At 42.9% G+C, this 27,637-nt stretch overlaps 1 protein-coding gene across 3 annotated transcripts in view; it reads right to left on the reverse strand.

Annotated features, from left to right (window-relative positions):
* Positions 1–7,022: 7,022 nt before the first annotated feature.
* LOC111951982 (transient receptor potential channel pyrexia) overlaps positions 7,023–27,637 on the reverse strand; it is a 31,659-nt gene continuing 11,044 nt past the window's right edge. Inside the window, exons 12-21 of one of the 3 annotated variants that reach the window (XM_023970371.2) lie at positions 22,469–22,639; positions 22,152–22,222; positions 21,853–22,020; positions 21,200–21,318; positions 20,851–21,055; positions 20,447–20,654; positions 20,219–20,304; positions 19,941–20,104; positions 19,441–19,513; positions 7,023–7,410 (exon numbers count right to left, since the gene is read on the reverse strand). In XM_023970371.2, coding sequence (XP_023826139.1) covers positions 7,395–7,410; positions 19,441–19,513; positions 19,941–20,104; positions 20,219–20,304; positions 20,447–20,654; positions 20,851–21,055; positions 21,200–21,318; positions 21,853–22,020; positions 22,152–22,222; positions 22,469–22,639 — 1,281 coding nt within the window. In that variant the 3' untranslated portion in view covers positions 7,023–7,394. Of the gene's footprint in view, positions 7,411–19,440; positions 20,105–20,218; positions 20,305–20,446; positions 20,655–20,850; positions 21,056–21,199; positions 21,319–21,852; positions 22,021–22,151; positions 22,223–22,468; positions 22,640–27,637 lie in introns of those variants that run through there. The other 2 variants (XR_002875659.2, XR_011474065.1) reach the window with 2 other exon arrangements.

Here is a 27,637-nt window from a genome sequence, read left to right on the forward strand (position 1 = left end):
TTAAGCTGAATTTATCTGTGATCTTCAATGCGTTTGGGGGCAATTCAGACACATTGTTTAGATATAGTAAAATGTTGTCTGTGTATAATGAGATGAAGTGATCAGTAGATTTGAGAGGAATTGGTGTTATTTCCTTTGATTGGGCCAGAGGTTCAAATAGGTAATAAGAATAGCAGAAGTGAAATTGGATCACCTTATCTGCTTCTTCTCGTGACTCTGAACGGAGAAGACCAGATATTGCCTGTTATAACTATGGCTGAGGGATTGGCATATAGTATTTTAATAATATTAATGAAATTGGAGCCAATTCCCCTATGTTCCAAGACAGACCAGAGATATGACAAGTCTATCAAAAGCTTTTTCTACATCGAGAGACGATAGCCCAAGAAGCTGTTGTTTCTAATAAAGCATCTAAGATATTAAGTAATAGTCGACAGAGGTTATGCGAGGACAAACACTTTTTGATCCGCGTGGATCAATTTGGTTAAGTTAGGCTCGAGACGACAACATTTTCGAAAGCCGTTGAATATCTGTGTTTATCAAAGATAGGGGGCGATAATGGGACACACTGGGTGGCATCCTTACCTTTAAAAAAAAAATTAAAGTGAAATTAGTGCTGTGTTCAAATCTCTCCCAAATGAACCTTTGTGAGCGGCTTTAATAATCATTTCGAGCAACAGTGTCTGGTCTGGTCTCTGGTCTGTCTATCCATTTCCCTTAAGTTAATTGAGAGAGATATGCAACCAGTGAGATGGCTTCCTCTGTTGAGAGAAGAGGAGTTCTTCATTAATTTAGTAAGGACTTAGTCTGGCTTGGTGTGGATTTAAAATCAGAGGTTTACAGTTATTTATAGAAGCAGGAGAATGTTAGATTGATTAATTTGGTAGTAATCTGATAGTTATTTCCCTGTTTCAGATTTAATAGTTGCTATATCAGCTATTGTTAGCCAGTAAACGACTGGGATGATTACAATGGAAGTAGTGGTTGAGTCTTATTCGATGGATGGCAAATTCTGCTCTCTGTCTTATCAATAAATTAAGTGCCGTCTTAACTTTAGAAAGAGTAATAGCTACCTGGTCTGAAAAGAGAGTTTGTTGAGAACGTTCTAACACAGCTAACAACATTTCACATTTTGCCATCTTCTATAATTGTGATTTATTCCACCCGATGCAAATGCAGTGGCATTATTTTTTTATAAAATCTTTGGTGGCATTCCATAGAATCCCAACGGTCATCGTCCAAATTTTTATTGATCATTATAAAATAATTGAGTTCAATTTCAAATTGAACACAGAATGTAGCAATGAAACGTTGAAATGCCATCTTGTGGCTCTTCTATGAGATTCTGACATTTGAAGTTGGCAGTAGTAAGCGTGGCGGTCAGACAAGCTCACATGTCGAATTTCTATTTTCTTGATTAAATTAAGTAGGAGTGTAGATAATAGTATGATATCGATTTGTGAGAATGATTTATGCCTTTTTGAGTAGAAAGTGTAATCTTTTTGCTTTAGGATTATGTGCTCACCAGGCATCAATGAGGTTGTAAACAAAGAGTATATTCTGGAGAGCCTTGGTTGCATGTGGATTGTAGTTGGTCTTATTAGATTTGTCCTGCATGTCCAAAATGGCATTCATGTCTGTCCCAATAACCAGATGGAATTCAGTTCATTCTAACCAAATGCTGTTRAGAGAATCAAAAAACATAGGATCATATGAATTTGGAGCATTCACATTAATAAAAGGCAATTTCCTTTCCATTATGGATACATTTAAAGAAAGTGATTGTGCCTTCTTGGTCTTCGCCTTTACCCAAGATGGTAATTTTGAGTTTCTTATGTATCATTATGATTACACCTTAAGTTTTGTTTGGAGCTAATGAAAATGCAGCCAGTTTGTACAAATGGTTATCTCTTCTATGTGAGTCCTTTTGGAGCAGGTGTGTTTCTTGGAGCATTGCTATATAGATACGGTTTCTTGCTAGGATATCGACAGCTGGAACATTTAATAGGTGAGTTTAGGCCTTTCAAATTCCAAGAGAGAATAGCTAGTGTTGCCATTGTTTAAAAAAAATGATGTAATATTAATGATGTAATTGTTAGCTGTAGTGTTAATAAGCCTATGGATGTGAAACAAAAAGCTGGGCCTACAGGAAAACCCACACATTGGTCATTCCCAGTGGTGGGCCGTTAGGGCCAGCAAGGCCTTCTCTGCTGGCCTAAACATCATCAGAATATATATATTTTTTTTAAATATATTTTCCCACAAATATGTATGAAATTATTCCCCAGAGTAAGAGTTATACTCTTCATTTCATAGCTTTCCTCTTGGTTGCACTGCTTCCAGCCCCAGGTTAAAATTTGGAGGGATGGTCTTTATGTTAGATCTTTTATCCAATCATATTCAGCCATCATGTGTTGCCAGGGGTCTAAAATCTGCCCTCAGGCCTTCAGAATCAACAGTGCGTGCGCTTGTAGCTTAAAGTGAATGGAAATGAAAATTTAGTGTCAACCAATCAGCTTTAGAGTTGGCTATTGTACGCCTGCTGGCTGGCTCCAGTGTTACACAGGAGCCAGCTAGCAGGCGTAGTGCGTGCACGTCTTTTGATTGGATTACCAATATTGAGAGGCAGGTCCTATGGGCAGGTCTATGCAGAACCTCAGAACTAGGAAACTGAATTTGATAAACTAATTAATTTGCGTTCTACTAAGCTGTTTTTTCAACCCACAATGGCGGAAGGAGGAGAAGATATCGATTTGGTCGAGGATATAATTATAACGCCATTCTCAAGACGAACTTTTCAAGAAAAGTTAGACATTGTAAGGAGAGGTCGCGCGACGCCGACGCTACAAAGCCTGTCACAGGCGGGAAAGGGGTTCGTTCGCCACTTTCAAAGTTCCAACTACGAGCGCTATCAATGGCTCACAGGCTCCGAGAAGCACTGCAAACTGTACTGCTGGGAATGCCTATTATTTGCAAGTGATCGATTTGATGTTTGGAGCCACACTGGCTTTGCCAACTTGAGTTGTCTAACCAAGGCAGCAAAGAGACACCAAAGTACGGCTGGGCACTTACAAGCAATGGTGCTTTTGAAAACTTTTGGGGACACCCGAGTGGATCTACAGCTCAACGAACAAACGCGCAGGGCAACAGAGCTGCACAATGAAAAGGTGAAGAAATATAGGGAAATATTGAAAAGACTCATTGACTGTGTCATGTTTTTGGGTAAACAGGAACTTTCATTTAGGGGAAACGATGAAAGTGCTGACTCCACAAACAAAGGGAACTACGTGGAGTTTTTCTTTCTGAAAGCAACACAGATTTACAATACCACCTGTCCACTAACAAAGTGTTCATTGGGACGTCAGGCAAAATATAAAATGACCTAATTTATGCTATTGCTGAAGTGATGGGAGAAGAGATCAAAATGGAGATTAAAAAAGCTCCCTTTGTTGCTGTTATGGTGGACGAGACAACAGATGTGGGAAATGCAGCACAGCTCTCACTCGTCCTGCGTTATGTGACGGACACAGGAGTCAAGGAGCGATTTATCCGATTTGAAGATGTGACAAGCGGCAAGCGAGCTGATGACATTGCCGCTCTTATTTTCCGTTTCTTGGAGGAAAATGAATGTAGTCTGGATAAAGTTGTGGCACAGTGTTTTGATGGCGCAGCAGTCATGGCATCTGGACTCAATGGGGTGCAGGCTAAAGTTAAGGAGAGGGCACCAATGGCCTTATTCATTCACTGCTATGCACATCGACTAAATTTAGTACTGACTCAAGGAGCCTCAAAGCTTAAAGAATGCAAGGTCTTCTTTGCCAACCTCAATGGCCTTGCAGCATTTTTCTCACGATCCCCTAAGCGCACGCAACTGCTGGATGACATCTGCAAGCGTTGTCTTCCTAAGGTTGCACCAACGAGGTGGCAATATACATCTAGATTGGTCAATGCAGTCTTTGAAAAGAGAGTTGCCCTAAAGGAGCTGTTTAACCACTTACTGGAACATCATGATGACCATGACGGGGATACTGTGCTTATGGCTGATGGATTTAATGCACATTTGGATGATTTTGAGTTTTGTTTTTTGCTTGAAACATTCAATGGGATTTTTAATTATTCGGATGTGCTTTTTGGAATTCTACAGAAACAAACTTTGGATGTACAATTCTGCCTGACAAGGGTGAACGAGTTTTGTGACACAATTGAGCGAGAGAGGCGCAGGTTCAGTCAAATCTACGATGACACAGCGCGCATCTCAAGTTCACCCAGCGCACGCAGAGGCCCAGCACAAGGAGACCCTTGCACATACTACCAAGAACTCCACAGCAATATTCTGGACAACATTCTTTGCCAGATACGAAACAGGTTTCAAGACCACGAAAAATGTATGTTTCTCTCCCTCCTGGACCCCCAGCACTTTCAGACCTACCGGAAAAAAATCCCGCAAACAGCCTTCTCCAGCTTAACAGAGAGTCACGGAACACTGTTCGACCTATCCAAGCTAAAAACAGAACTGACTGTAATGTATGCTATGACTGATTTTGAAGGGAAAAGTCCCTCTGATCTCCTTGATTTCCTTAAGCAGAAAAATCTGAATGAGGACATGGGGCAACTTTACACATTGGCATGTGTGACAGTGACTATCCCTGTGTCCACGGCTTCTGTCGAGCGGTCATTCTCGGCCTTAAAGCGAATCAAAACGTATTCCAGAAATGCTACTGGACAGACTCGGCTTTCAGCATTAGCCTCCATGTCGATAGAAAATGACTTATTGGTGGAACTAAAACGCACAGATAGACTGTACAACAGAGTCATTGAAGTCTTCTTGAGGAAAGAAAGGAGGAAGGATTTTATGTTCAAATAATCAGTCTTTGGTGAGTAGGCATACAATGCATTTTATTTTTTATTAAGTATGTATGTTTCGCATTTTATTTCGTTAATATTAAATAGCCTATATATTAACAAAATAAAATGGCAAATAGACTATGTTGCAAATTATTTGTTTTCTTTCTTTTATTTTCAGTGAATAGTTATGTGTCTTTATCATCACGGTGAAACTGCTTTGGGTGCGACAATGTGCTGTTTAGTGAACACACTGTATTTATTTTTTTGGGACTTAAAGCTCAAAGTTTGTGGACCAGAAATGGATAGAAGAAGAATATTAATATAACTCTGTTGCACTCGACTATGTTCTTGACTATTAGTTGAACTGTACTGTATTGTACTCTTCCCCTGCAATTCTCTGAATAAAAATGTCAATTTCAAGGTGACGCAACGCCTGGTTATACTGCGTTTCTGTCTAAATGTATAGTGTCTAGAGCCATGGCATCATAATGATGTTAATAAGAGGTGGATTAATTCGGGTGGGACTGTGTAGGACCTCACTGAAGGCCTAGGCCCCAGGCCCACGGCACGCCACTGGTCATTCCCTACGAGAAGCCAACCCCATCCCCCCATGTGAACAATTCCCCCTAGCCACCAATCCCCCTTCCTTAACGCCCCACCTCCCCCTCCCTGGCCCTCAGCCCTCCCTCCCCGGTTCCCCCCACCCTGAATTACAGGGTTGCAACATTATGGTGAGTGGGAGCCTTACCGATGACATTTCGTAAGCAGCAAATGTTTTTATGGTCTTAAGGTATTGAGAAAGAAAATAAAGTAAAACATAAAATAAGTAGCCATTTACCCTTTCAGACCTTTACATTTAAGTTTGCAGACTTGATAGATTGGGGTGGGTAATAAAGAAAATAATGTAGAGAAAAGGGGACAAAAATAGGATAAATATAACAGAAATGCAAGCCTAAACAGTCAAATATCCTCATCATTATTAGCAATAGGGTATAAATTACCTTAAACATAGGAGGGGAAAAAAAGAACAAGCAAAAAAATAATTGTGTGGGTGCCCATATGGAACTGGTCATCTATCCTAAACAGTTTAGCCTATAGGGATGCAATGTGCTGTAGCCCCACAAGGAAGCAACCCCAGTCTGTATGGCACTTCAATATATTGTCCATTGTTCATTAATTGGTATGGATTCATCATTGTCTAAATGTCCTGGAACAGTTCAATGTTCAGCAATAATAATAATAATGGTGTTCCTTCACCCAATTGAGATGGTTTCCTCATCATTGTCTTATGCTGAGGGCAGCATCACAGCCATAGGCTAGGCTGTGTGATTTTGTGTGGATAGCATACCTGAATATTGAGCCAACCAAATTACGGTTAGTCTACAATAAAATCAAAAATGTGCTTATCGAAGGAGTCTTGAGCCTCCTTGGCAGTGGAAAACATCCACCATGCAAAAGATGAGTTTTGCATGGTGGATGAAGCCGCATCTCAGGTTTAGCTTGCGTAGCTGGGATCTCACCTCGTTGTAGATCGCCCTCTTTTTCAGCAGTTCAGCACTCAGATCTGGGTAGATGCTGAGCCTATTCTTTGCTGTAAGGCGAACAATTTGCCATTTGACTTCAAAACTGTGGATTTGTACAATCATACACAACAGATCCGTTCTGGAGAGGATTCGTACGGTGCACAATGTTTATCAGCGGCATGGGACCCAGCTTCTCCGACCCAAACAGTTCATAGAAAAGATTGCTCATGAAGGAAGTTGGGTTGCCCGCTTCCACACCAGTTTCACGTCCTGTGACCCCCACATTGAATTTATTTTTTAGAGTAATTCTGTTTTCTTTTTTAGGAAATTGATTTCAGGTCATGGAGTCGCCCTTCTGTCAGATTGGCCACTGTCTCTAAACGTTAGACTTTAGTTGAATAGGTATCCACTTTAGCAGTGCAAGAGCAGTGCAAGAGATTCATTTATCGGTTTTTAATTACAAGTCGAAGGCAGAGGTAATGTTGTCACGATCAATTTCTCGGATAGTAGTGGCCAACTCCTTCTGTTGTCGGGTGTTAAGAGCCGCCATATGTTCCCATAGGTGAATTGTGAATGGACAGAACATGTCAGCTACTGGAGCGAAACAGACCTGCTATTGTTCCTTGTAATACAGTAAATGTCCCACACTTAATGTGATGTTATATGTTAACAATTATTTGAAAATATTTATTTTGCAAAAGAAAAGCCACGCATTTCAATGCATGCCACTGGAACCGGATTTGACAGATTTGAAGAATATCCGATTGGTTGAATATGCGCCAATCCGGCGTCCTCCTCCTATCCTCCACAGTCTGCTTCCATTTGACCTCTTTACCGCATCTATTAGATTAGCAAAAATATACTGCATGTATTGTAGTCATACCATAAGATACCATAAATGATCTGAATAACCTAAAAACTGATAAGGAGATAGATGTTAGTTAGGTTTCATCCTTGTTGTCTGGTCCTGGATCTCTTGTTGCTTGTGCAGTCTCTGTGGTTACAAGCATCTTCAGCATCAAGGAGTCAACCTGTTGAGGCCCTGGAGGATTGGATAATACAACACTCATGAGTTCAAAGTAAACAGGTCAAATTGGACACGCCCTGTACTTGTGAAGCAGACTGCTGAGACACCCTGTGGCCATCTGCAGAGTGCACTATGCAATTACAGGCTTACAACAAAAACATTCTACATACACATGAGTTAAGGATGTAACCTTGGTAGAGTGATTGGTTGCCAAACGACCTATGGGAACTCCTTCCCTTCACCCGATGTGATTGAGATGCTTAATATTAAAAGATGTTTACAGTCACGCTACACCTTTACTGTACCAATGTGACCTGTCACTATAAAAGGCTGTGTGGTATGACATACTGTCTATTACGTCACTCAAACCTCATGGAGGTGGAGGAACGACATGAAAGCTTGGCGACCCGATGCTCAGAGAACCAAGGTTGCATCCGTAACCCAACGCTCTCTTTCATTTTCGTAACGGGTGCCAAACGAACTATGGGAGAGGCCGTACCGAAGAGGTCGTTCGGACAACAGAGTGGGATAACTCACCATTTAACTTAGTCCAGATGAGTCCCTGGGATGTCCTTGTATCCACCACAGGATGCAACATAATATAATTACCCAACAGGGTAACACAGAATTTCAACTGTGGTAAACAACTATAAACACAGCAGCTAGGAGGGCTAGTAGCCTCTGACTCTTCTTGTGACGTCACCTGTTTCCTCAGTTTGAATGTTGAAAGACAATTTGTCAAAGACGCCACTATTTCTGGAGAGAGTGTTGCTCGCATGACTTGAGTGTCCAGTGTCAAGCCCTGGAAGTGCACACACTGAGTGGGGACCAGAGAAGTCTTTTCCAAGTACATTGTTAGTCCCAACTCAAAGAGGTGATCTGAGACCATGGATGTGTGTGCCAAAGCTTGGCTTTGCGACCCTGCCTATATTAGCCAATTATGTAAGTAGTTCAGGACGCTGACTCCTGCTTGGCGAAGTGGGTCTAGCGCTGCGCTTATGCACTTTGTGAAAGTGTGAGGGGCAAGTGAAAGGCTGAAGGGTAGAATATGAAAGTATGCGTCTTTCAGGTCCACTGTGGTGAACCAATCTTCCTGGTTGTACAAACTGAAGGATGGTTTTGATTGTTAGCATTTTGAAGGGCTGAAAGATAACGATTCAGGCACTCTACTTCCAGGATCGGCCTCCGTCCTTTTTTGGCACCAGAAAATAGATTGAGTAGAACCAGAAGTTTTGTTGCGCTGGTTCTACCTCTTCAATTGCATGCTTTTTAAACGAGATTTCTGAGTGTTTGCTTTTGAGCAAGGTTGCAAGCTGTTGTTTTCAAGACACCCCTGAAACGTCGCTACCAAAATTGGAAGAAAAACAAAAACTGTGGTTGCATACATCAAAATTGTAGCCTTGTGTTAGAGTGCGTAACCATTGACCTTTTCCAGCTCAGGACCGAGGCTCTGCGTGCTTTGGTGCAGAGGGGACACGGCCTGCATATGGTGCGCCTCTGCCTCTTGGGTGACGCTGTGCTCCACCTCTTCGGTAGGGCTGAGAGTGTCTGTTCCTCCACTCCTGAGCAGGTGCAGCGTGAGTCTGAGCCTGGTTTCTTGGCATCCCAGTTGGGGCCCTGGGACTGGAGTAATGGTTTGCTGGCTGATGCATTCTAGGCTTTGGAATGAGGCGCTGAAGTGTCATCTGTGCTTCTCTGTCCTCCTTAGACACTTGGAGGAGGTGGGCCGCAGCTCCTACTGATAGAAGGCCAGTATTGCTGCTGAATTGCTAAGCCTAGCGACTGACGTAGTGCTGTCATGTGTCCTGCATAGGAAGCGATCAGATGCCCTGCATCATTTGTTAGGCAGCTCTTGGTCTGAACTGTGACTGAGAGAAGCAGGCATAACAAGCGAAGCAAATTATTTGTCCATACAGGGGAAAATGGTCAAAACTATTCTCATCTGCACCGTCAACTGTAGCTAAGCGAGTGCATATGCTTGGAATGGCAGGGGCTCTGTCATTTGGGAGGGCTGAGAGAGGGCTGATATGGGTAGGTCTATGAGATGCCATCAGAGGGCTGATAGAGGTAGGTCTAAGAGTCAAGGCAGCGGACTGAGAGTCAAGATGGCAGACTGAACGTAGCTATGTAGAGCACCTCAAGATAAAAACGTAATATTTAATATCGGTAAGTTAGACTAAATATTAGCACTACACAATCTGGTGGGTGATAACCTTCAATCTGGATAATAACACGAAACAAATATTAAGACTAGAGAAATGTATCGACAAATATTACAAAAACAAGCAACACCCAAACATGACGGAGAGTAAGACAGGGGAACCTATTTCAAAACGAAAACGTGACTCTTCTACAGACTCAGACAATTTAATATTTTCACCACCGGGAATGGTAAAGGTTGAAACCGATCTGCTAACATCAATAAATGACAAACGGGTATACTTGAACTAGTCAGTAAGGATTTAAAAGAGTTGGAGGCAATTCTCGAGATGAGTGACGAAAAAGCTGCCACATTGGAGAAAGACACAAACAAGCTAAAAGAGACAGTCAATGAGATTGAAACCGAAGTTAATGAACTTAAAAAAGGAGGACATCTTTCTGAGAGAAGCCTTACTTGACATACAGACTAGATCCATGAGAGAGAATCTGGTACTTTTTTTTTTTTTTTAAGGGGTGGATCAGCTTAATATTGCGGAAAGAATGTTGCTTCCATCAATGTAATTGTCTGCATCATTTCCAATCGCCCATATATTTTTGGGGTAAATATATATATCCATACACGCATGCATACATATACACATATATACATACACATACCTATATAGACATATACGTTTTTAAAGAATATACCTTTATTTTTATTCCCCGCAAACCCTACCACCGATCCCCCAATTGGAGTAAACTAATAAACACTTCTGCTTTTACCTTCAATTTATACATCTTATACACATTTTATAGACACAGTCTACTTTACAATAGTTCTCTCTTGTTTGTTCTTAGACCTTCCTCTATTTCTGATGTCCATCCAAATTCTATTTGTAACTGTGCTATTTCACAAAAGTTCCGAACCTATCTGGTACTTACAGGTATCCAATAGAAAGAAGGAGAAGTTCCTGAATGTGTAGTTAGAGAGTTCCTCCTTACAGCGCTTCAGATCCCACGCGAAGCTGTCGACAAATTCCAACTAGAACGTGTACACCGTTTGGACAGAGGGTAGAGGTATGAACGCCCAATGGTTGCCAAATTTGCTTTCTTTAAAGATAAAATAATGGTTAAAAGCCTGGGTAAAAGACTTGTTGGCACGAAAATTGCCATGAATGACCAGTTTCTGAAGGAAATTGTAGAATGGCGTAAAGTTCTGTATCCAATAACTAATTGGAACACAAAAGCACTAATTCAACATGGTGAAGATAAAAACTCAGTAAACAGATGGCACAGTATGTGTGGATGGATGGTGTGGTGTGTTGTTTTTTGGTGTTTGGGAAAGTGTGGCGTTGAGTGAGAAAGGAAATGGTTGCATATCCCAGAACCAATGTATTGCTGTGAGCAGGGGTTGTGAGAGAGCTTTCAATGTTGTTCAGATGAGAGATATAATTTTTATAATGAATTACACATCTTATTTATTTATTTATTGTCCCATCATGGTGGAACAGTGTTTTAAAATAAATTATACATCTAATCTATTTATTTATGATCCTATATTGATGGCATGGTTCACAACCCTATACCCTAGAAACCCACATGAATGACCCAGATACCAAGGAGAAGTCACTAACTGTTTTATGGGCCTGCTGTAAGCGGTCTGTATGCAGCCAATATGCGGTCAGAGACCTAGAGCAGCACTGCCCCCTCAAGATTCTGAGCCTGCTTGGTAGGGTTGGTCCTGCAAAGCCAAAGCCCCCTAAAGGGAGAGAATAATATACCAGGAAATTCTCAAAGCTGCTAATGAGAACCTTGACGACCTTGTACCTAGCCGGTGGGGATTCCATTGGGGTGCTCCCACCCAGGCAGTGGCAGTTCTGGCAACACTAGCTGCAGTAACCCATGGGGAGGGGGGTCACACTCGGACATTCAGAGAGGGGCCATATTATTGTGGCCCTGGTGGCATAAAATCAAAGGTATGACTGCATGGAGATGCTTGGGAATATGGTCACTACGGGGGACCATGTTGTGGGTGTTTCAGGGGAAGGGGGTATATCTGACCTCCATCATCTAGGACGTGACAATGGTTCATAAAATCTCCCCATTTCTTCTCATTTTTTTGCACAGTTTTGCAGGCCTTCTCATTCAGCTGCAACTGTATATGCATTCATAAATCAAGACCTTTCTTGAGTTGGGCTCTGGGATGGTGCAACTGTTGAGAATGTGTGCCTATGGTTGTGTGGGGGAAAGGGGTTGAGTGTGTATGAGTGTGTGGGTGTATCCCACAACTGTTGCGGGGCAGTAAAAGATGCTAGGGACAATATAGGATGATTCACAATAATTGTTTGCGAATATAATAATTGCTTGCAATAATGTAATTTAGGTAATGGCGAGACTGGTGAGAGGTAAAAATCCTTTACATAAATTGCCTACATTACTAGAAATATGAATAGCTAATTATGGAAAATAAGATAAACAGGATTTTTTAAATATATATATTTTTTCTTTTTATGGCTACATATAATACAAATCGAGGTGAGGGCGATGGAAATGCATTTGGCGGTTGATCTACTTCTGTTCTGTGAGTGGCACTGTATGCTCTTTTCGAAGGATGGATCCCAGTCTCTTCAGGGATATGGGATACGGGGGGTCTGGGGTGGTCTGCCGGGCATTGGGATGACAACCCAACTCGGGATGAGGAGGGCTTTTAGCGGGTGGAATAGTGGGGACCAATTGGAGGTTTACTTAGTAGCAATGCAAATATCAGGGTACAGCTATATAGACCCTCAATCATCATGTTACTTTTTAATGGTACGTTTACAAACATATATTTTGATAAAGTGAATTTAAAGTTGTGTCTCATTATGGTAAGTGGTGAAATATATATAGCCAGTTATAATTGTAATGGCTTAGCAGATAATAAAAAAAGACTATCAGTATTTACCTGGCTAAAAGAGAATGAATATAATATCTATTATTTACAGGAAACTCATTCAACAATTTTAGATGAAGTTTTGTGGAAAAAGGACTGGGGGCAAATTATCCAAACAGATCATCATGGATTATTTTAAATGTTATTGGGCAATAAACAGATATGGCTTATTAACTTATTCGGTTCAAATAATGATGATCCAAGCTTCTTTGAAAATTTATATAAGAATTTATCAACTCTACAAGCAACACTAGACTCTAATATTATGGTGGGAGATTTTAATACGATTTTAAATACCTCTATGGACCGTAAGGGAAATCACACTACAAATATCACCCTCAGGCACTTAAGGAAATCATGAATGTCATGGATATATTGTAATTAGTGGATATATGGAGGCTTAAATACTCTGACCTAGTGAGATATACATGGTGAAGGCTTAATCAAGCTAGTCGTCTTGACTACTTTCTTATACCATTCTCTCTGGCACCAAAAGTTTAAAAAGTGTTGATAGGGGACAGAATGCGGTCGGATCATCACATAATTGGCATATATATTACTGTRACAGAATTTCCACGTGGGCGAGGATATTGGAAATTTAATCAAAGCCTACTAGATGATAAATTGTTTATAACTACGACAGAAGAATGTATAACTGAATTTTTCAGACATAACATGGGTACAGCAGATCCCCTTATTGTATGGAACACTTTTAAATGTGCCTTTAGAGGCCATGCAATTCAGTACTCATCTATAAAACAAAAGACATTTTGATCAAAAGAGTCCATATTAACAAAGGAAATTCAAGGACTAARAGAACAGATAGATAGCAATAAATACTGTACCATAGAGGCACAGAAAAAGTTAGAGGAAAAACTAAAAGAACTGTAGGAACTTATTCAAGAAAGATCCAGTGCAATATATATATTTTTTTTTAAATAAAACGAACTGGATGGAATATGGGGGAAAATGCAACAAATTATTTTTCAATCTTCAATATAGAAATGCTACCAATTTAATTTTATTGAATCTTGTTACAAATGATGGAGTCACGCATGATTCACCGAATTATATTTTGAAAGAGGAAGAAAAGTACTTTAAGAATATGTTTTCGTTTCAGTCTCCTCCATCTCCATTAACCGAAGCTAATTAGATTTTTTCCCAAAAATGTATGTAAAACATCTGTACAGAAATTCTCATGTGAAGAACAAATTACAGAGGAGGATCTTCTTGATGCAATTAAAGCCTTTAAGGCTGGGAAAACTCCAGGGCTGGATGGCATACCAGTGGAAGTACACCAAACGTTTTTTGATATACTCAGAGGACCGTTATTAGCATGTTTTAACCACTCCTATATAAAAATGGTAGATTATCGGACASGCAACAAGGTCTGATTTCATCATTACTGAAACAGGATCCAAGTGGTATATATAAAGACCCAGTCCATTTAAAAAATTGGAGGCCTCTTACACTTCAGCGTTGTGATGCAAAAATCCTAGCTAAATGCTTGGCACAGAATTAAAAAGCTATTGTCAGATATTATTCATCCTAATCAGACAGGTTTTTTACATGGACGATACATTGGAGATAATATAAGACAAGTACTGGAAACAATAGAATATTATATCGGGGACACCAGGCCTGGTTTTCATAGCTGATTTTGAAAAGGATTTTGATAAAGTATGACTGGAATTTATATATAAATGTCTAGAATATTTCAATTTTGGGGAATCTCTTATACAATTGGTTAAAGTTATGTATAGTAACCCTAGGTGTAAAATAGTAAATAATATCTACATCTCAGAAATGTTTAAACTGTCTAGAGGAGTAAAACAAGGTTGTCCACTATCGGCATATCTATTTATTATTGCCATCGAAATGTTAGCTGTTAAAATTAGATCCAACAATAATATTAAGGGATTAGAAATCCGTTTCTTAAAACAAAGGTGTCACTGTACGCTGATGATTCATGTTTTCTTCTAAAACCACAATTAGAATACCTCCACGGCCTCATAGAGGATCCAGATACTTTTGCTAACCTCTCTGGATTAAAACCAAATTATGATAAGTGTACTATACTACGTATTGGATCACAAAAAAAAGCAAATTTTACATTACCGTGTAGTTTAGCAATAAAATGGTCTGATGGGGATGTGGACATACTCGGTATAAAAATCCCAAAAGAAAGAAATGATCTCACTCCAATACATTTTTATAGAAAGTTAGCAAAAATAGATAAGATTTTGCTACCATGGAAAGGAAAATACCTGTCTATTTGTGGAAAACCACCCTGATTAACTCTTTAGTCATATCACAGTTTACCTATTTGCTTATGGTTTTGCCTACACTTCAATGTTATTTGGAATGGCAAGCCAGACAAAATTAAAAGGGCCTATTTATATAACGAATATGAATTCGGAGGTCAGAAACTATTAGATATTAAAGCATTAGACTATAGGTATCAGTCATACAAAAGTTATACTTAAATCCAAACTGGTTCTCTAGTAAATTGGTAGGAATGTCTCACCCCATGTTCAAGAATYGCCTTTTCCCTTTATTCAGATTACACCTGCTCACTTTCGGTTGTTTGACAAGGAAATAATCATCAAAATATCGTTATTTTTTAAACAAGCCTTAGAAAGTTGGTTGCAATTTCAGTTTAATCCACCTGAAAATACAGAACAAATAATACAACAAATATGTGGTTAAACTCAAATATACTAATTGATCCCCAAAAAATTGGGCCGATGAAATGTTTAAAAAATGTAACATTTTTGTAAATGATATCATAAATAGGACTGGTGGAGTTCTGTCACACTTGCAGCTAACACAGACATATGGAAATGTCTGCTCTACCCAAAATTACAACCAACTAATTGCAGCATTACCACAAAAATGGAAGAGGCAAGTAGAAGGGATAAAAAAAGTAAGGAACTTGTCTGTCGGCCCTGATTCAGTGCTGTACACAGAATATACAAAATATATACAAAATTCTTGCAACCAATAGAATGTTATATATATGGGGGATACAATCTTCCCAGCTCTGCAGATTTTGCTGTGAGGAGGCAGAGTCATTAGATCATTTATTTTGGTACTGTCCATATGTAGCTCGTTTTTGCTCACAGGTCCAGGAATGGCTGAAGAATTGCAACATTTACCCAGAACTAACGCTGCAGATAGCAATACTGGGTAATTTGAAAAGCCATAGTCAATCAATCAATAATATAATAATCATTTTTGAAAAAATGTTTATCTTGAAATTACAATCTGTAGAAGCTATGAGAATAGAAAGGTTCAGTACTTGTGTGAAGCATCACAGCACAGGTGAAAAATATATGGCAAACAGAAATCCAGAATGGATGGTGTTAAGAGATAGATGGGAGGGGTTGAATGGAGCTGAAGGGTGGGACTAATAACAAGATAACCAATGTAAAACATACGGGGTCTGTAAAATGTATATAGGTTCAGAAATGTTGTGAAATAGCACAGTTACAAATGAAAATCAGAAATAGAAGGACTAAAAACAAACAAAATATAACTATTGTACAATAGATTGTGTCTGTAAAATGTGTATAAGATGTATAAACTGAAGGTAGAAGCCTAAGTGTTATTGTTTATTAGTTTACTCCAATTGGGGGAGGGGTGGTAGGGTTTGTGGGGAATAATAAAGGTATATTCTAAAAATAAAAAAAAGTAGGTATGTATGTATGTATATATGTATGTATATATGTGTATGTATGTATATGTGTGTATATATATATATATTCATGTTTATGTATGCATATGGATATGTATGGATATGTACGTGTATGTATATGGATATATATATATATATATACAGTGGGGAGAACAAGTATTTGATACACTGCCGATTTTGCAGGTTTTCCTACTTACAAAGCATGTAGAGGTCTGTAATTTTTATCATAGGTACACTTCAACAGTGAGAGACGGAATCTAAAACAAAAATCCAGAAAATTACATTGTATGATTTTTAAGTAATTCATTTGCATTTTATTGCATGACATAAGTATTTGATCACCTACCAACCAGTAAAGAATTCCGCATCTCAAGACCTGTTAGGTTTTCTTTAAGAAGCCCTCCTGTTCTCCACTCATTACCTGTATTAACTGCACCTGTTTGAACTCGTTACCTGTATAAAAGACACCTGTCCACACACTCAATCAAACAGACTCCAACCTCTCCACAATGGCCAAGACCAGAGAGCTGTGTAAGGACATCAGGGATACAATTGTAGACCTGCACAAGGCTGGGATGGGCTACAGGACAATAGGCAAGCAGCTTGGTGAGAAGGCAACCAACTGTTGGCGCAATTATTAGAAAATGGAAGAAGTTCAAGATGACGGTCAATCACCCTCGGCCTGGGGCTCCATGCAAGATCTCACCTCATGGGGCATCAATGATCATGAGGAAGGTGAGGATCAGCCCAGAATACACGGCAGTACCTGGTCAATGACCTGAAGAGAGCTGGACCACAGTCTCAAAGAAAACCATTAGTAACACACTACGCCGTCATGGATTAAAATCCTGCAGCGCACGCAAGGCCCCCTGCTTCAAGCCAGCGCATGTCCAGGCCCGTCTGAAGTTTGCCAATGACCATCTGGATGATCCAGAGGAGGAATGGGAGAAGGTCATGTGGTTCTGATGAGACAAAAATAGAGCTTTTTGGTCTAAACTCCACTCGCCATGTTTGGAGGAAGAAGAAGGATGAGTACAACCCCAAGAACACCATCCCAACCGTGAAGCATGGAGGTGTAAACATCATTTTTTGGGGATGCTTTTCTGCAAAGGGACAGGATGACTTGCACCGTATTGAGGGGAGGATGGATGGGGCCATGTATCACAAGATCTTGGCCAACAACCTCCTTCCCTCAGTAAGAGCATTGAAGATGGGTCGTGGCTGGGTCTTCCAGCATGACAACGACCTGAAAGACACAGCCGGGGCAACTAAGGAGTGGCTCCGTAAGAAGCATCTCAAGGTCCTGGAGTGGCCTAGCCAGTCTCCAGACCTGAACCCAATAGAAAATCTTGGAGGGAGCTGAAAGTCCGTATTGCCCAGCGACAGCCCCGAAACCTGAAGGATCTGGAGAAGTCTGTATGGAGGAGTGGCCAAAATCCCTGCTGCAGTGTGTGCAAACCTGGTCAAGAACTACAGGAAACGTATGATCTTGTAATTGCAAACAAAGGTTTCTGTAGCCATGATTAAGTTCTGCTTTTCTGATGTATCAAATACTTATGTCATGCAATAAAATGCAAATTAATTACTTACAAATCATACAATGTGATTTTCTGGATTTCTGTTATAGATTCTGTCTCTCACAGTTGAAGTGTACCTATGATACAAATTACAGACCTCTACATGCTTTGTAAGTAGGAAAACCTGCAAAATCGGCAGTGTATCAAATACTTGTTCTCCCCACTGTATATATATATATTTTCCCTAAAAAGATATGGGGGATTGGAAATGATGCAGACAATTACATTGTTGGAAGCATCAATCTTTCCGCAATATTAAGCTGATCCACCCCTAAAAAAAAGAGCATTGGAGCTCACGCACAAAGTATTTAAACAACAGTATGGATGTCTCAGTCTTTGAAGAACTGAATTCATCAAACTTGGATGTGGACGCCATGGCAGTAAGTGTATGTTCCACGTTGAGGTTCTTGTTTGCCCTCTTAAACATTCAGACAAGGATCTTTTCTGGTCGACCGTCATCCGATTCAGCAAGGTTGGGGTTGGTACCGGCGGGGGAAGCCTGGCAAGTAGCTGCTCGAGGGCATACTCAATGGTTGCCATACGACTGTCCAGTGACTTAATCTCCGTGCGCATCTCAGTGTGTTGAGATTTGTGCCCAAGTGAGGATGAGCGCTGCCGTTTATTGGGCGGCGGATCACAAGGGGAGTGAGACCCGTCATTAGACCTGGAGCCTTTGGAATGATCATTCATCTGTGTAGCAGACTCATCTGATGGGAATCTACAGGTCGAGATTTCAATGCTCTTGGTTTGAATTTCTGACAGTGAGTGCAAGAGCTGCTACTCTGTGCTGCCCCTTGAGCATGTTCAGCTCCCAAGCAAAGATTGCAAAGTGTGTGCTCATCTGAGGCTGGGAGTTGTTTTTCACACGGTTGACATGAGTTGAACAACATCCTGTGTACAGCACTGAATCAGTTTACAAAGAAAGGGTTTTCACATAAGAGAAGTGTGTTCCAAGAAAAAGGTAACCGTTGGCTCTGACCCACCGTGCTTCGGGGGCGAGACTCCCGCCCAAATATGTATCAAGGTATATATGAAGCTATCTGACTGGCACAGTCAAGCGTGGACTGTCAGTCTCGGCGTTGGTGGACTCAGTCAAGCGAGGACTGGTAGCCTACAGCACCGCTGAGCTCCGTGATCACAAGCTAGGGAGTGGTAATGCTGGATCAACGGGCTGGTGTGGAAGTCAAGCGGGGACTGGCATGACACCGCGAGTCAACAAGCGCCAACAGGTACAACAAGCTAACTAGCTACGGTAACTATGTGTGGCTAATTTAGCTAGCTAGCTACGAGCTAACTTCTGAGGTAACGGGATAGACCCGAAACTAATTAGCGTACTAGCTAGTATGGAAAAGCACGACAAAAAGCAATACAAGTTAGTTATTATGGGCAGGCACAATAACAAGAGAGCGGGGGAGTAGGTCCTTCCGTAAGAAAATAATTAGAAGGGGATTAGTAGTTATCTCGTAATGTAAAACACAAAGGTGAGAATTAAGAAAATACAGTATGTCACGCCACACAGCCTTCTATAGTGGCAGGTCACATGGGTACAGTAAGGGTGTGGCGTGATTGTAAACATCTTTTGATATTAAGCATCTCCATCACATCGCGTGAACGGGAAGGAGTTCCCCATAGGTCGTTTGGCGACTCGTTACGAAAACGAAAGATAACCAAGATGCCTTAAACCAGTGATACCTCACCTGTATGGTGGCGCTTCGACGGGCTCTGACCCAGTGCTTTCTGCTGCCTTCACAGTCACACCACAGCCCACACCTGCACAGAGACAAAATAACGTAATCTGTCAGCTACGGACAGACAGGAGACAGTGAAACATAGCTATACTCTAGCACAGAAATACACAGAAGAAACAGGCACAGGTTATCATAGTAGGCCTCAAAGAAATAGAACTAGTGAAGTGCAGTCTGACTGGGTCAAAGACTAAAGAAAGAGTGAAGTCCATGGATTCTATTTATATGGTAGAGCTTCTCTTATTTGAATGATAGAGTCATGACGTCAGTTCAAATTACTTCATCATGTGTAAAGACTCTTAATCCAAGATATACACTCCCTCTGGTTTTGAATGGACTTTACTCTTTGTTTAGTCAAAGCCAGTCAGACTGCACTAGACTAGWTATCGGGTCTGTCTTTAGTGTATAGACCCTGTATAGAAGGTTCTTTACGAGGTCAACATAATACTGACACGAGCTGGTCTGGGACTGGATCAGTTGGTGGATCAGGGCCTGCAGGTTCTTCATGTCTGCCCTCAGGGCACTGAGATCCTGGCTCTGCTGGGTCTGGTCTATCTGGAGCCTCTGCAGACTCTGCAGGTGTTCCCCCTGTACAGGGGATGAGAAGTACCTCTCCCTAGGAGAGACAGGAAGAGAGAGATCCTGACACAAGCCTGGAAATATTCCACAATACAGCATAGTTGTTCCATACTCCTAAAGTCAGGTAAAAGAGAGGCGGTGCTGTGCCTACCCTGAGCCCCTGTCACTCTCATCAGGTCGTCCTTGTTCGGAGGGATTCACTTCTTTTTGGATCTCCAGGAACTCATCTAGGGTCTCCTGAAGTGTCGGAAACAAGTAAAAAAGCATGCTTAAAGAGCACTCTACCTCCCTAAACTAAACCAACCCGCGGGCAGACACAGATATATAAAGACATACAGTTCAAACGCAGGTGTTAAAGATGAATGTCCCATCCCGTCACCTTGATCTGAGTGGTGATCGTCTTCAGCTCTGCGTGCCGCTTTGAGTCAGTTCTGATGTCATCATCGTATAACTCCCCAAGAGGGGCACAGAAGCGGTGGATGTGCTGGTCGTCATAGAAACGGCAGAGACGGGGCATYGATTCCTCCACCTGCAGGATAATGGCTGCTTGCTGCATTACTGCATTGGCCAGTGCATTGTCATACACCCTAACAGAAGAGATACATACTGATGCTGAGAGTGACAGATGCATACTGAGTCATATGTTTGTTTGTAGATAAACACGCAAACCTGGCGTAGACAAACAATATACAGTACTTGAGCGCACACGAGTGTAAGCTGTAAAGGCTGATCAGCACACTACTGATCTCCTAGTTCGCCAAATATCATTTTAGCAGCCCGTACCTTTGGAAGGTGTCCGAGAGAAGGGCAATCATCAGGTTGACACACAGAATGGAGGACAGAGCCAGAAAGGTACCACAGAGGAAGTGGGCCATGATCGAGTCCACTTCCACCATGGCGTTGAACTCATACTCGTCCACCAGAGTGATGCGGTACAGGCTGTAGAGCAGCTGGGGTACAGTCCGCATACTGGGTATTGACTCCTGACCTGGGGAGTTCGCAGACAGACCGTAAATACAGTTGTTTGTGTATTTTGTATCATACCAGGACAGCTGCAGTAGCATTTGCCATGTCATATTGTGGGTATGTTTCATAAAATATGCATGATCCTATGGTTTGTTTCCCAACGTACCTCCAAATATAATCCAGAAGGCACACGCGTAAGGGATAAAGATCTCTGCATATAGGAAGAGGAAACGTAGCACATCCCCCACAATCTTCCCCAGCATGACAATGAAAGGACCCATAACCCTGTACAGAATGAGGATCAAAGGTTGTGGTATTGGTGTAACGCAGTTGAATTTTCAGACGCAATGACTCTAAGATCTGCTGTATGAGTTCAATGTGGGTTAGTATTTGGCTACTTTATGTTTGGAAATATCCACACATGCTGTTCTAAAAAATGTGTACTATTTTGGATATGAGAGCCATGACCATATGAGGGCCTATGAGCTCTAGTTCCTTTGTTGTCACGACTCCCGACTACGGTGGGGTGGGGGGGGGCACCTGTGGCGCCCCATTCATGTGTTGTTGTCATGGAACCTGATAACTCCAGGTGTACCTATAGGGACGCTGACCAGGTGTGATTATTATCGTTGAGCTTCCCCATGAACACAATGCACTGTTCACAGTCATCAATGGGGGGGGAAGGGAAGTAAAGATTCATTATTCTCCACCACAAGATTGGTGCTCTAAAATGAACGAATGCCTTGCACTTCCTCGGGAAGACAAGTAAAGAAATGATCCCTGAAAGAGGGACTCTGCAGTGGTTGGTCAGAGAATCACCTGAAGGCTCGGACGTGTTTCATCAGCCGGAGCCAGAGGAAGATGATGACCACAGCGAAGAGGCGCAGGCTGTAGTCCCGCAGTGTTCCTCCAAGCAAGAAGATGTCTGCCACATGGATCCCGAACACTGCCATCAGCAGAATGTACACCAGCCAATCAAAGATGTTCCTGTGACACAGCCAAATGAGATCCCATCGTCTGCTTGCCAGTTAGGTAATGGAAGAGCATTATTAAAGGGCCAGAGTTACAACATATCCATATGAGATGTACTGTATCATATATAACACAAATGTGTTTACCAGGGGTCTTGTAAGTAGTTCCCCTTCATGCGGTGGATCAACTTGATTTGCTCTTCCAAGAAATGTTTTTCCTTTGAAGCAGGAAGACCATTTTTTTTTAAAGAACATGTTAAGTTGCACATTCTCAAATGGGGATTACAACAACCTGTAGCCTTACAAATGGCATACTGCCAAAATAATGTATTGGGGTCAGGAGGACTTTCCTTAGATTTGAAAATAGGTTTATTTTGGTTAACTGTGTAAGCCTAGATCAGGTCGAGAAACTTCACTAAGATGTGCGTCTGTGTGTGTCTACTGGGTAAGAAAAGGTGCTGTACCTCGGGCCACATTGGGTGTGTGCAGCGCAGGTCATCGTTGGTGCGATGTTCACACCAACTCTGCCAGCTCCTTAGCTTCCTGCTGGAGCCTATCATCTCTGCCACTTCCCGGCCCACCTCCACCACTGTCAGCCCCAGAGCCACCACCACCCCAAACACACGCCACCAGTCCTGCAGGTGAATATACTTTTTATATTTAGATTTGTTTATTTGGATCCTCATTAGCTGTTACAATCACAACAGCTACTCTTCCTGGGGTCCACAATGACTTCATCAATGTCCAAACATCTGTATGACCTGTGAAAAACTTCTGACCTTCAGATTCACCTTAATTTATTGTGGATCTAAATGAAGGACTGAAATGTGTGTGAATCTTAAAACATCACACTTTTAATGTAATTCTGAAGAGTTCATGAAGAAAAAAGATCTATATATCTATCTATATCTATATATACAGTTGAAGTCGGAAGTTTACATACACTTAGGTTGGAGTCATCAAAACTAATTTTTCAACCACAGAGATGAATGTACTTTGGTGCGAAAAGTGCAAATAAATCCCAGAACAACAGCAAACGACCTTGTGAAGATGCTGGGGGAAACAGGTACAAAAGTATCTATATCCACAGGAAAACGAGTCCTATATCGACATAACCTGAAAGGCCGCTCAGCAAGGAAGAAGCCACTGCTCCAAAACCGCCATGAAAACAAGCCAGAGTATGGTTTGCAACTGCACATGGGGACAAAGATCATACTTTTTGGAGAAATGCCCTCTGGTCTGATGAAACAAAAATAGAACTGCTTGTCCATAATGACTATCGTTATGTTTGGAGGAAAAAGGGGGAAGCTTGCAAACCGAAGAACACCATCCCACCGTGAAGCACGGGGGTGGCAGCATCATGTTGGTGGGGTGCTTTGCTGCAGGAGGGACTGGTGCACTTCACAAAATAGATGGCATCATGAGGGAGGAAAATTATGTGGATATATTGAAGCAACATCAAGACATCAGTCAGGAAGTTAAAGCTTGGTCGCAAATCGGTCTTCCAAATGGACATTGACCCCAAGCATACATCCAAAGTTGTGACAAAATGGCTTAAAGACACAAAGTCAAGGTATTGGAGTGGCCATCACAAAGCCTGACCTCAATCCATAGAAAATGTGTGGGCAGAACGTAAAAAGCGTGTGCGAGCAAGGAGGCCTACAAACCTGACTCAGTTACACCAGCTCTGTCAGGAGGAATGGGCAAAATTCACCCACTTATTGTGGAAAGCTTGTGGAAGGCTACCCGAAACGTTTGACCAAGTTCACATTTAAAGGCAATGCTACCAAATACTAATTGAGTGTATGTAAACTTCTGACCCACTGGGAATGTGATGAAAGAAATAAGCTGAAATAAATCATTCTCTCTACTTTATTCTGACATTTCACATTCTTAAAATAAAGTGGTGATCCTAACTGACCTAAGACAGGGAATTTTTGCTAGGATTAAATGTCAGGAGTTTAAATGTATTTAGCTAAACTTCCGACTTCAACTGTGTATATACACTGCTCAAAAAAATAAAGGGAACACTATAAAATAACACATCCTAGATCTGAATGAATGAACTATTCTTATTAAATACTTTTTTCTTTACATAGTTGAATGTGCTGACAACAAAATCACACAAAAATTATCAATGGAAATCAAATTTATCACCCATGGAGGTCTGGATTTGGAGTCACACTCAAAATTAAAGTGGAAAACCACACTACAGGCTGATCCAACTTTGATGTAATGTCCTTAAAACAAGTCAAAATGAGGCTCAGTAGTGTGTGTGGCCTCCACGTGCCTGTATGACCTCCCTACACGCCTGGGCATGCTCCTGATGAGGTGGGGATGGTCTCCTGAGGGATCTCCCCCAGACCTGGACTAAAGCATCCGCCAAACTCCTGACAGTCTGTGGTGCAACGTGGCGTTGGTGATGGAGCGAGACATGATGTCCCAGATGTGGCCAATTGGATTCAGGTCTGGGGAACGGGCGGGCCAGTCCATAGCATCAATGCCTCCTCTTGCAGGAACTGCTGACACACTCCAGCCACATGAGGTCTAGCATTGTCTTGCATTAGGAGGACACAGGCCAACCGCACCAGCATATGGTCTCACAAGGGATCTGGGATCTCATCTCGGTACCTAATGGCAGTCAGGCTACCTCTGGCGAGCCCATGGAGGGCTGTGCGGCCCCCCAAGAAATGCCACCCCACACCATGACTGACCACCGCCAAACCGGTCATCTGGAGGATGTTGCAGGCAGCAGAACATTCTCCACGGCGTCTCCAGACTGTCACGTCTGTCACATGTGCTCAGTGTGAACCTGCTTTCATCTGTGAAGAGCACAGGGCGCCAAGTGGCGAATTTGCCAATCTTGGTGTTCTCTGGCAAATGCCAAACGTCCTGCACGGTGTTGGGCTGTAAGCACAACCCCCACCTGTGGACGTCGGGCCCTCATACCACCCTCATGGAGTCTGTTTCTGACCGTTTGAGCAGACACATGCACATTTGTGGCCTGCCGGAGGTCATTTTGCAGGGCTCTGGCAGTGCTCTCCTGCTCCTTCTTGCACAAGGCGGAGGTAGCGGTCCTGCTGGCTGGTGTTGCCCTCCTACGGCCTCCTCCATTGTCTCCTGATGTACTGGCCTGTCTCCTGGTAGGCCTCCATGCTCTGGACACTACGCTGACAGACACAGCAAACCTTCTTGCCCAGCTCGCATTGATGTGCCATCCTGGATGAGTGCACTACCTGAGCCACTTGTGTGGGTTGTAAACTCTGTCTCATGCTACCACTAGAGTGAAAGCACCGCCAGCATTCAAAAGTGACCAAACATCAGCCAGGAAGCATAGGAACTGAGAAGTGGTCTGTGGTCACCACCTGCAGAACCACTCCTTTATTGGGGGTGTCTTGCTAATTGCCTATAATTTCCACCTGTTGTCTATTCCATTTGCACAACAGCATGTGAATTTATTGTCAATCAGTGTTGCTTCCTAAGTGGACAGTTTGATTTCACAGAAGTGTGATTGACTTGGAGTTACATTGTGTTGTTTAAGTGTTCCCTTTATTTTTTGAGCAGTGTATATATATATGTTACGGCTCTCGTTTGTGGAATGACCGGACCAAGGTGCAGCTTGGTAGGCGTACATGTCTTTTTTATTGATGACACCAAAAGAAAAAATAACAACGACAAAAACGTAAGCGCACAGTTCTGTAAGGCAAATAAACTATACAGAAAAAAGATCCCACAAAACCCAAAAGGAAAATGACAACTTATATTGATTCCCAATCAGAGACAACGATAGACAGCTGCCTCTGATTGGGAACCATACTCAGCCAAAACACACAAAGAAATAGAAAACATAGATTTTCCCCACCGACGTCACACCCTGACCTAACCAATACAGAGAATACATAAGGATCTCTAAGGTCAGGGCGTGACGGTACCCCCCCCCCAAAGGTGCGGACTCCGGCCGCAAACCTGAAACTTGTAGGGAGGGTCCGGGTGGGCAATCTACTCTCGGTGGAGCCTCCGGTGCGGGACCGCCGACCCCCGCTCCGCTTGAGGCTCCCCCCACTTCGGTGACGGCCTCTTGCAGGCTCCGGACTGGGAACCCTCGCTTGAGGCTCCCCCACTTCGGTGACGCCTCTGGTGCAGGCTCCGGACTGGGGGAGTCGCGGAGGCTCCGGACTGGGGCCGTCGCTGGAGGTCCGGGCTGGGAACGGCGTCGCTGAGGCTCCGGACTGGACGTCGCTGGAGCTCCGGACTGGGGACGTCCGGCTGGAGACTCCTTTCCCTGATTGTCACTGCAGGCCTCGGGCCATGGATCGTCACTGGGAGGCTTCGTGCCATGGATCGTCATGAGGCTTCGTGCATGGTGCATCACACTGGAGGCTTCGTGTGGCCATGGATCACACAATGGAGGCTCCGCGCATGGATCATCATCTGGAAGCTTCGTGCCGTGGATCATCACTGGAGGCTTCGTGTCGTGGATCATCACTGGAGGCTTCGGGCCGTGGATCATCACTGGAGGCTTCGGGCCGTGGATCATCACAGGAGGCTTCGTACGTGGAGCCGGAACAGGTCTCACCGGACTGAGGAGGCGTACTGGCAGCCTAGTGAGTGGAGCTGCCACAACACATCCTGGCTGGATACCCACTTTAGCTCGGTGAGTGTGGAGAGCTGGCACAGGACGCACTGGGCTATGAAGGCGCACTGGAGGCATAGTGCGTAGAGCTGGCGCAAGAAACACTGGACCGTGGAGGCGCACGGGAGGTCTGGAGCGCAGAGCTGGCACAAAGCGTCCTGGCTGAATACCCCCTGTAGCACGGCAAGTGCGGGGAGTTGGCACAGGCCGCACTGGGTGGTGCTGGCGAACTGGGGATACCGTGCGTAGAGCTGGCGCAGGATATCCTGGACCGAGGAGACGCACTGGAGACCAGGACCGCTGAGCCGGCACAATCCATCCTGGCTGGATGCCCACTCTAGCACGGCAACTGCGAGGAGCTGGCACAGAGCGCACCGGGCTGTGAATGCGCACTGGAGACACAGTGCGCATCACCGCATAACACGGTGCCTGACCAGTCACATTGTCCCCACGGTAAGCACGGGGAGTTGGCTCAGGTCTAAACCCTGACTCCGCCAATCTCCCCGTGTGCCCCCCCCAAAAAATGTTCGGGGGAGCTGCCTCTCGGGCTTCCGTTGATGACTTAACTCCTCGTATCGTCGCCGTTCCTCTCTGCTCCCTTGGACGCCGATACTCCCCAGCCCGCGTCCAGGGTCCTTCTCCATCCAGGATTTCCTCCCATGTCCATTCCTCCTGGCCACGCTGCTTGGTCCGTTGGTGGTGGGATCTTCTGTTACGGCTCTCGTTTGTGGAATGACCGGACCAAGGTGCAGCGTGGTAGGCATACATCGTTCTTTTTATTGATGACACCAAAAGAAAAATAACAACGACAAAAACGAAAGCGCACAGTTCTGTAAGGCAAATAAACTATACAGAAAACAAGAGCCCACAAAACCCAAAAGGAAAATGAGAACTGTTATATGATCCCCAATCAGAGACAACGATAGACAGCTGCCTCTGATTGGGAACCATACTCAGCCAAAAACACAAAGAAATAGAAAACATAGATTTTCCCACCCGA

Source organism: Salvelinus sp. IW2-2015, linkage group LG25, assembly GCF_002910315.2.
Source record: "Salvelinus sp. IW2-2015 linkage group LG25, ASM291031v2, whole genome shotgun sequence".
Classification (NCBI taxonomy): Eukaryota; Metazoa; Chordata; class Actinopteri; order Salmoniformes; family Salmonidae; genus Salvelinus; species Salvelinus sp. IW2-2015.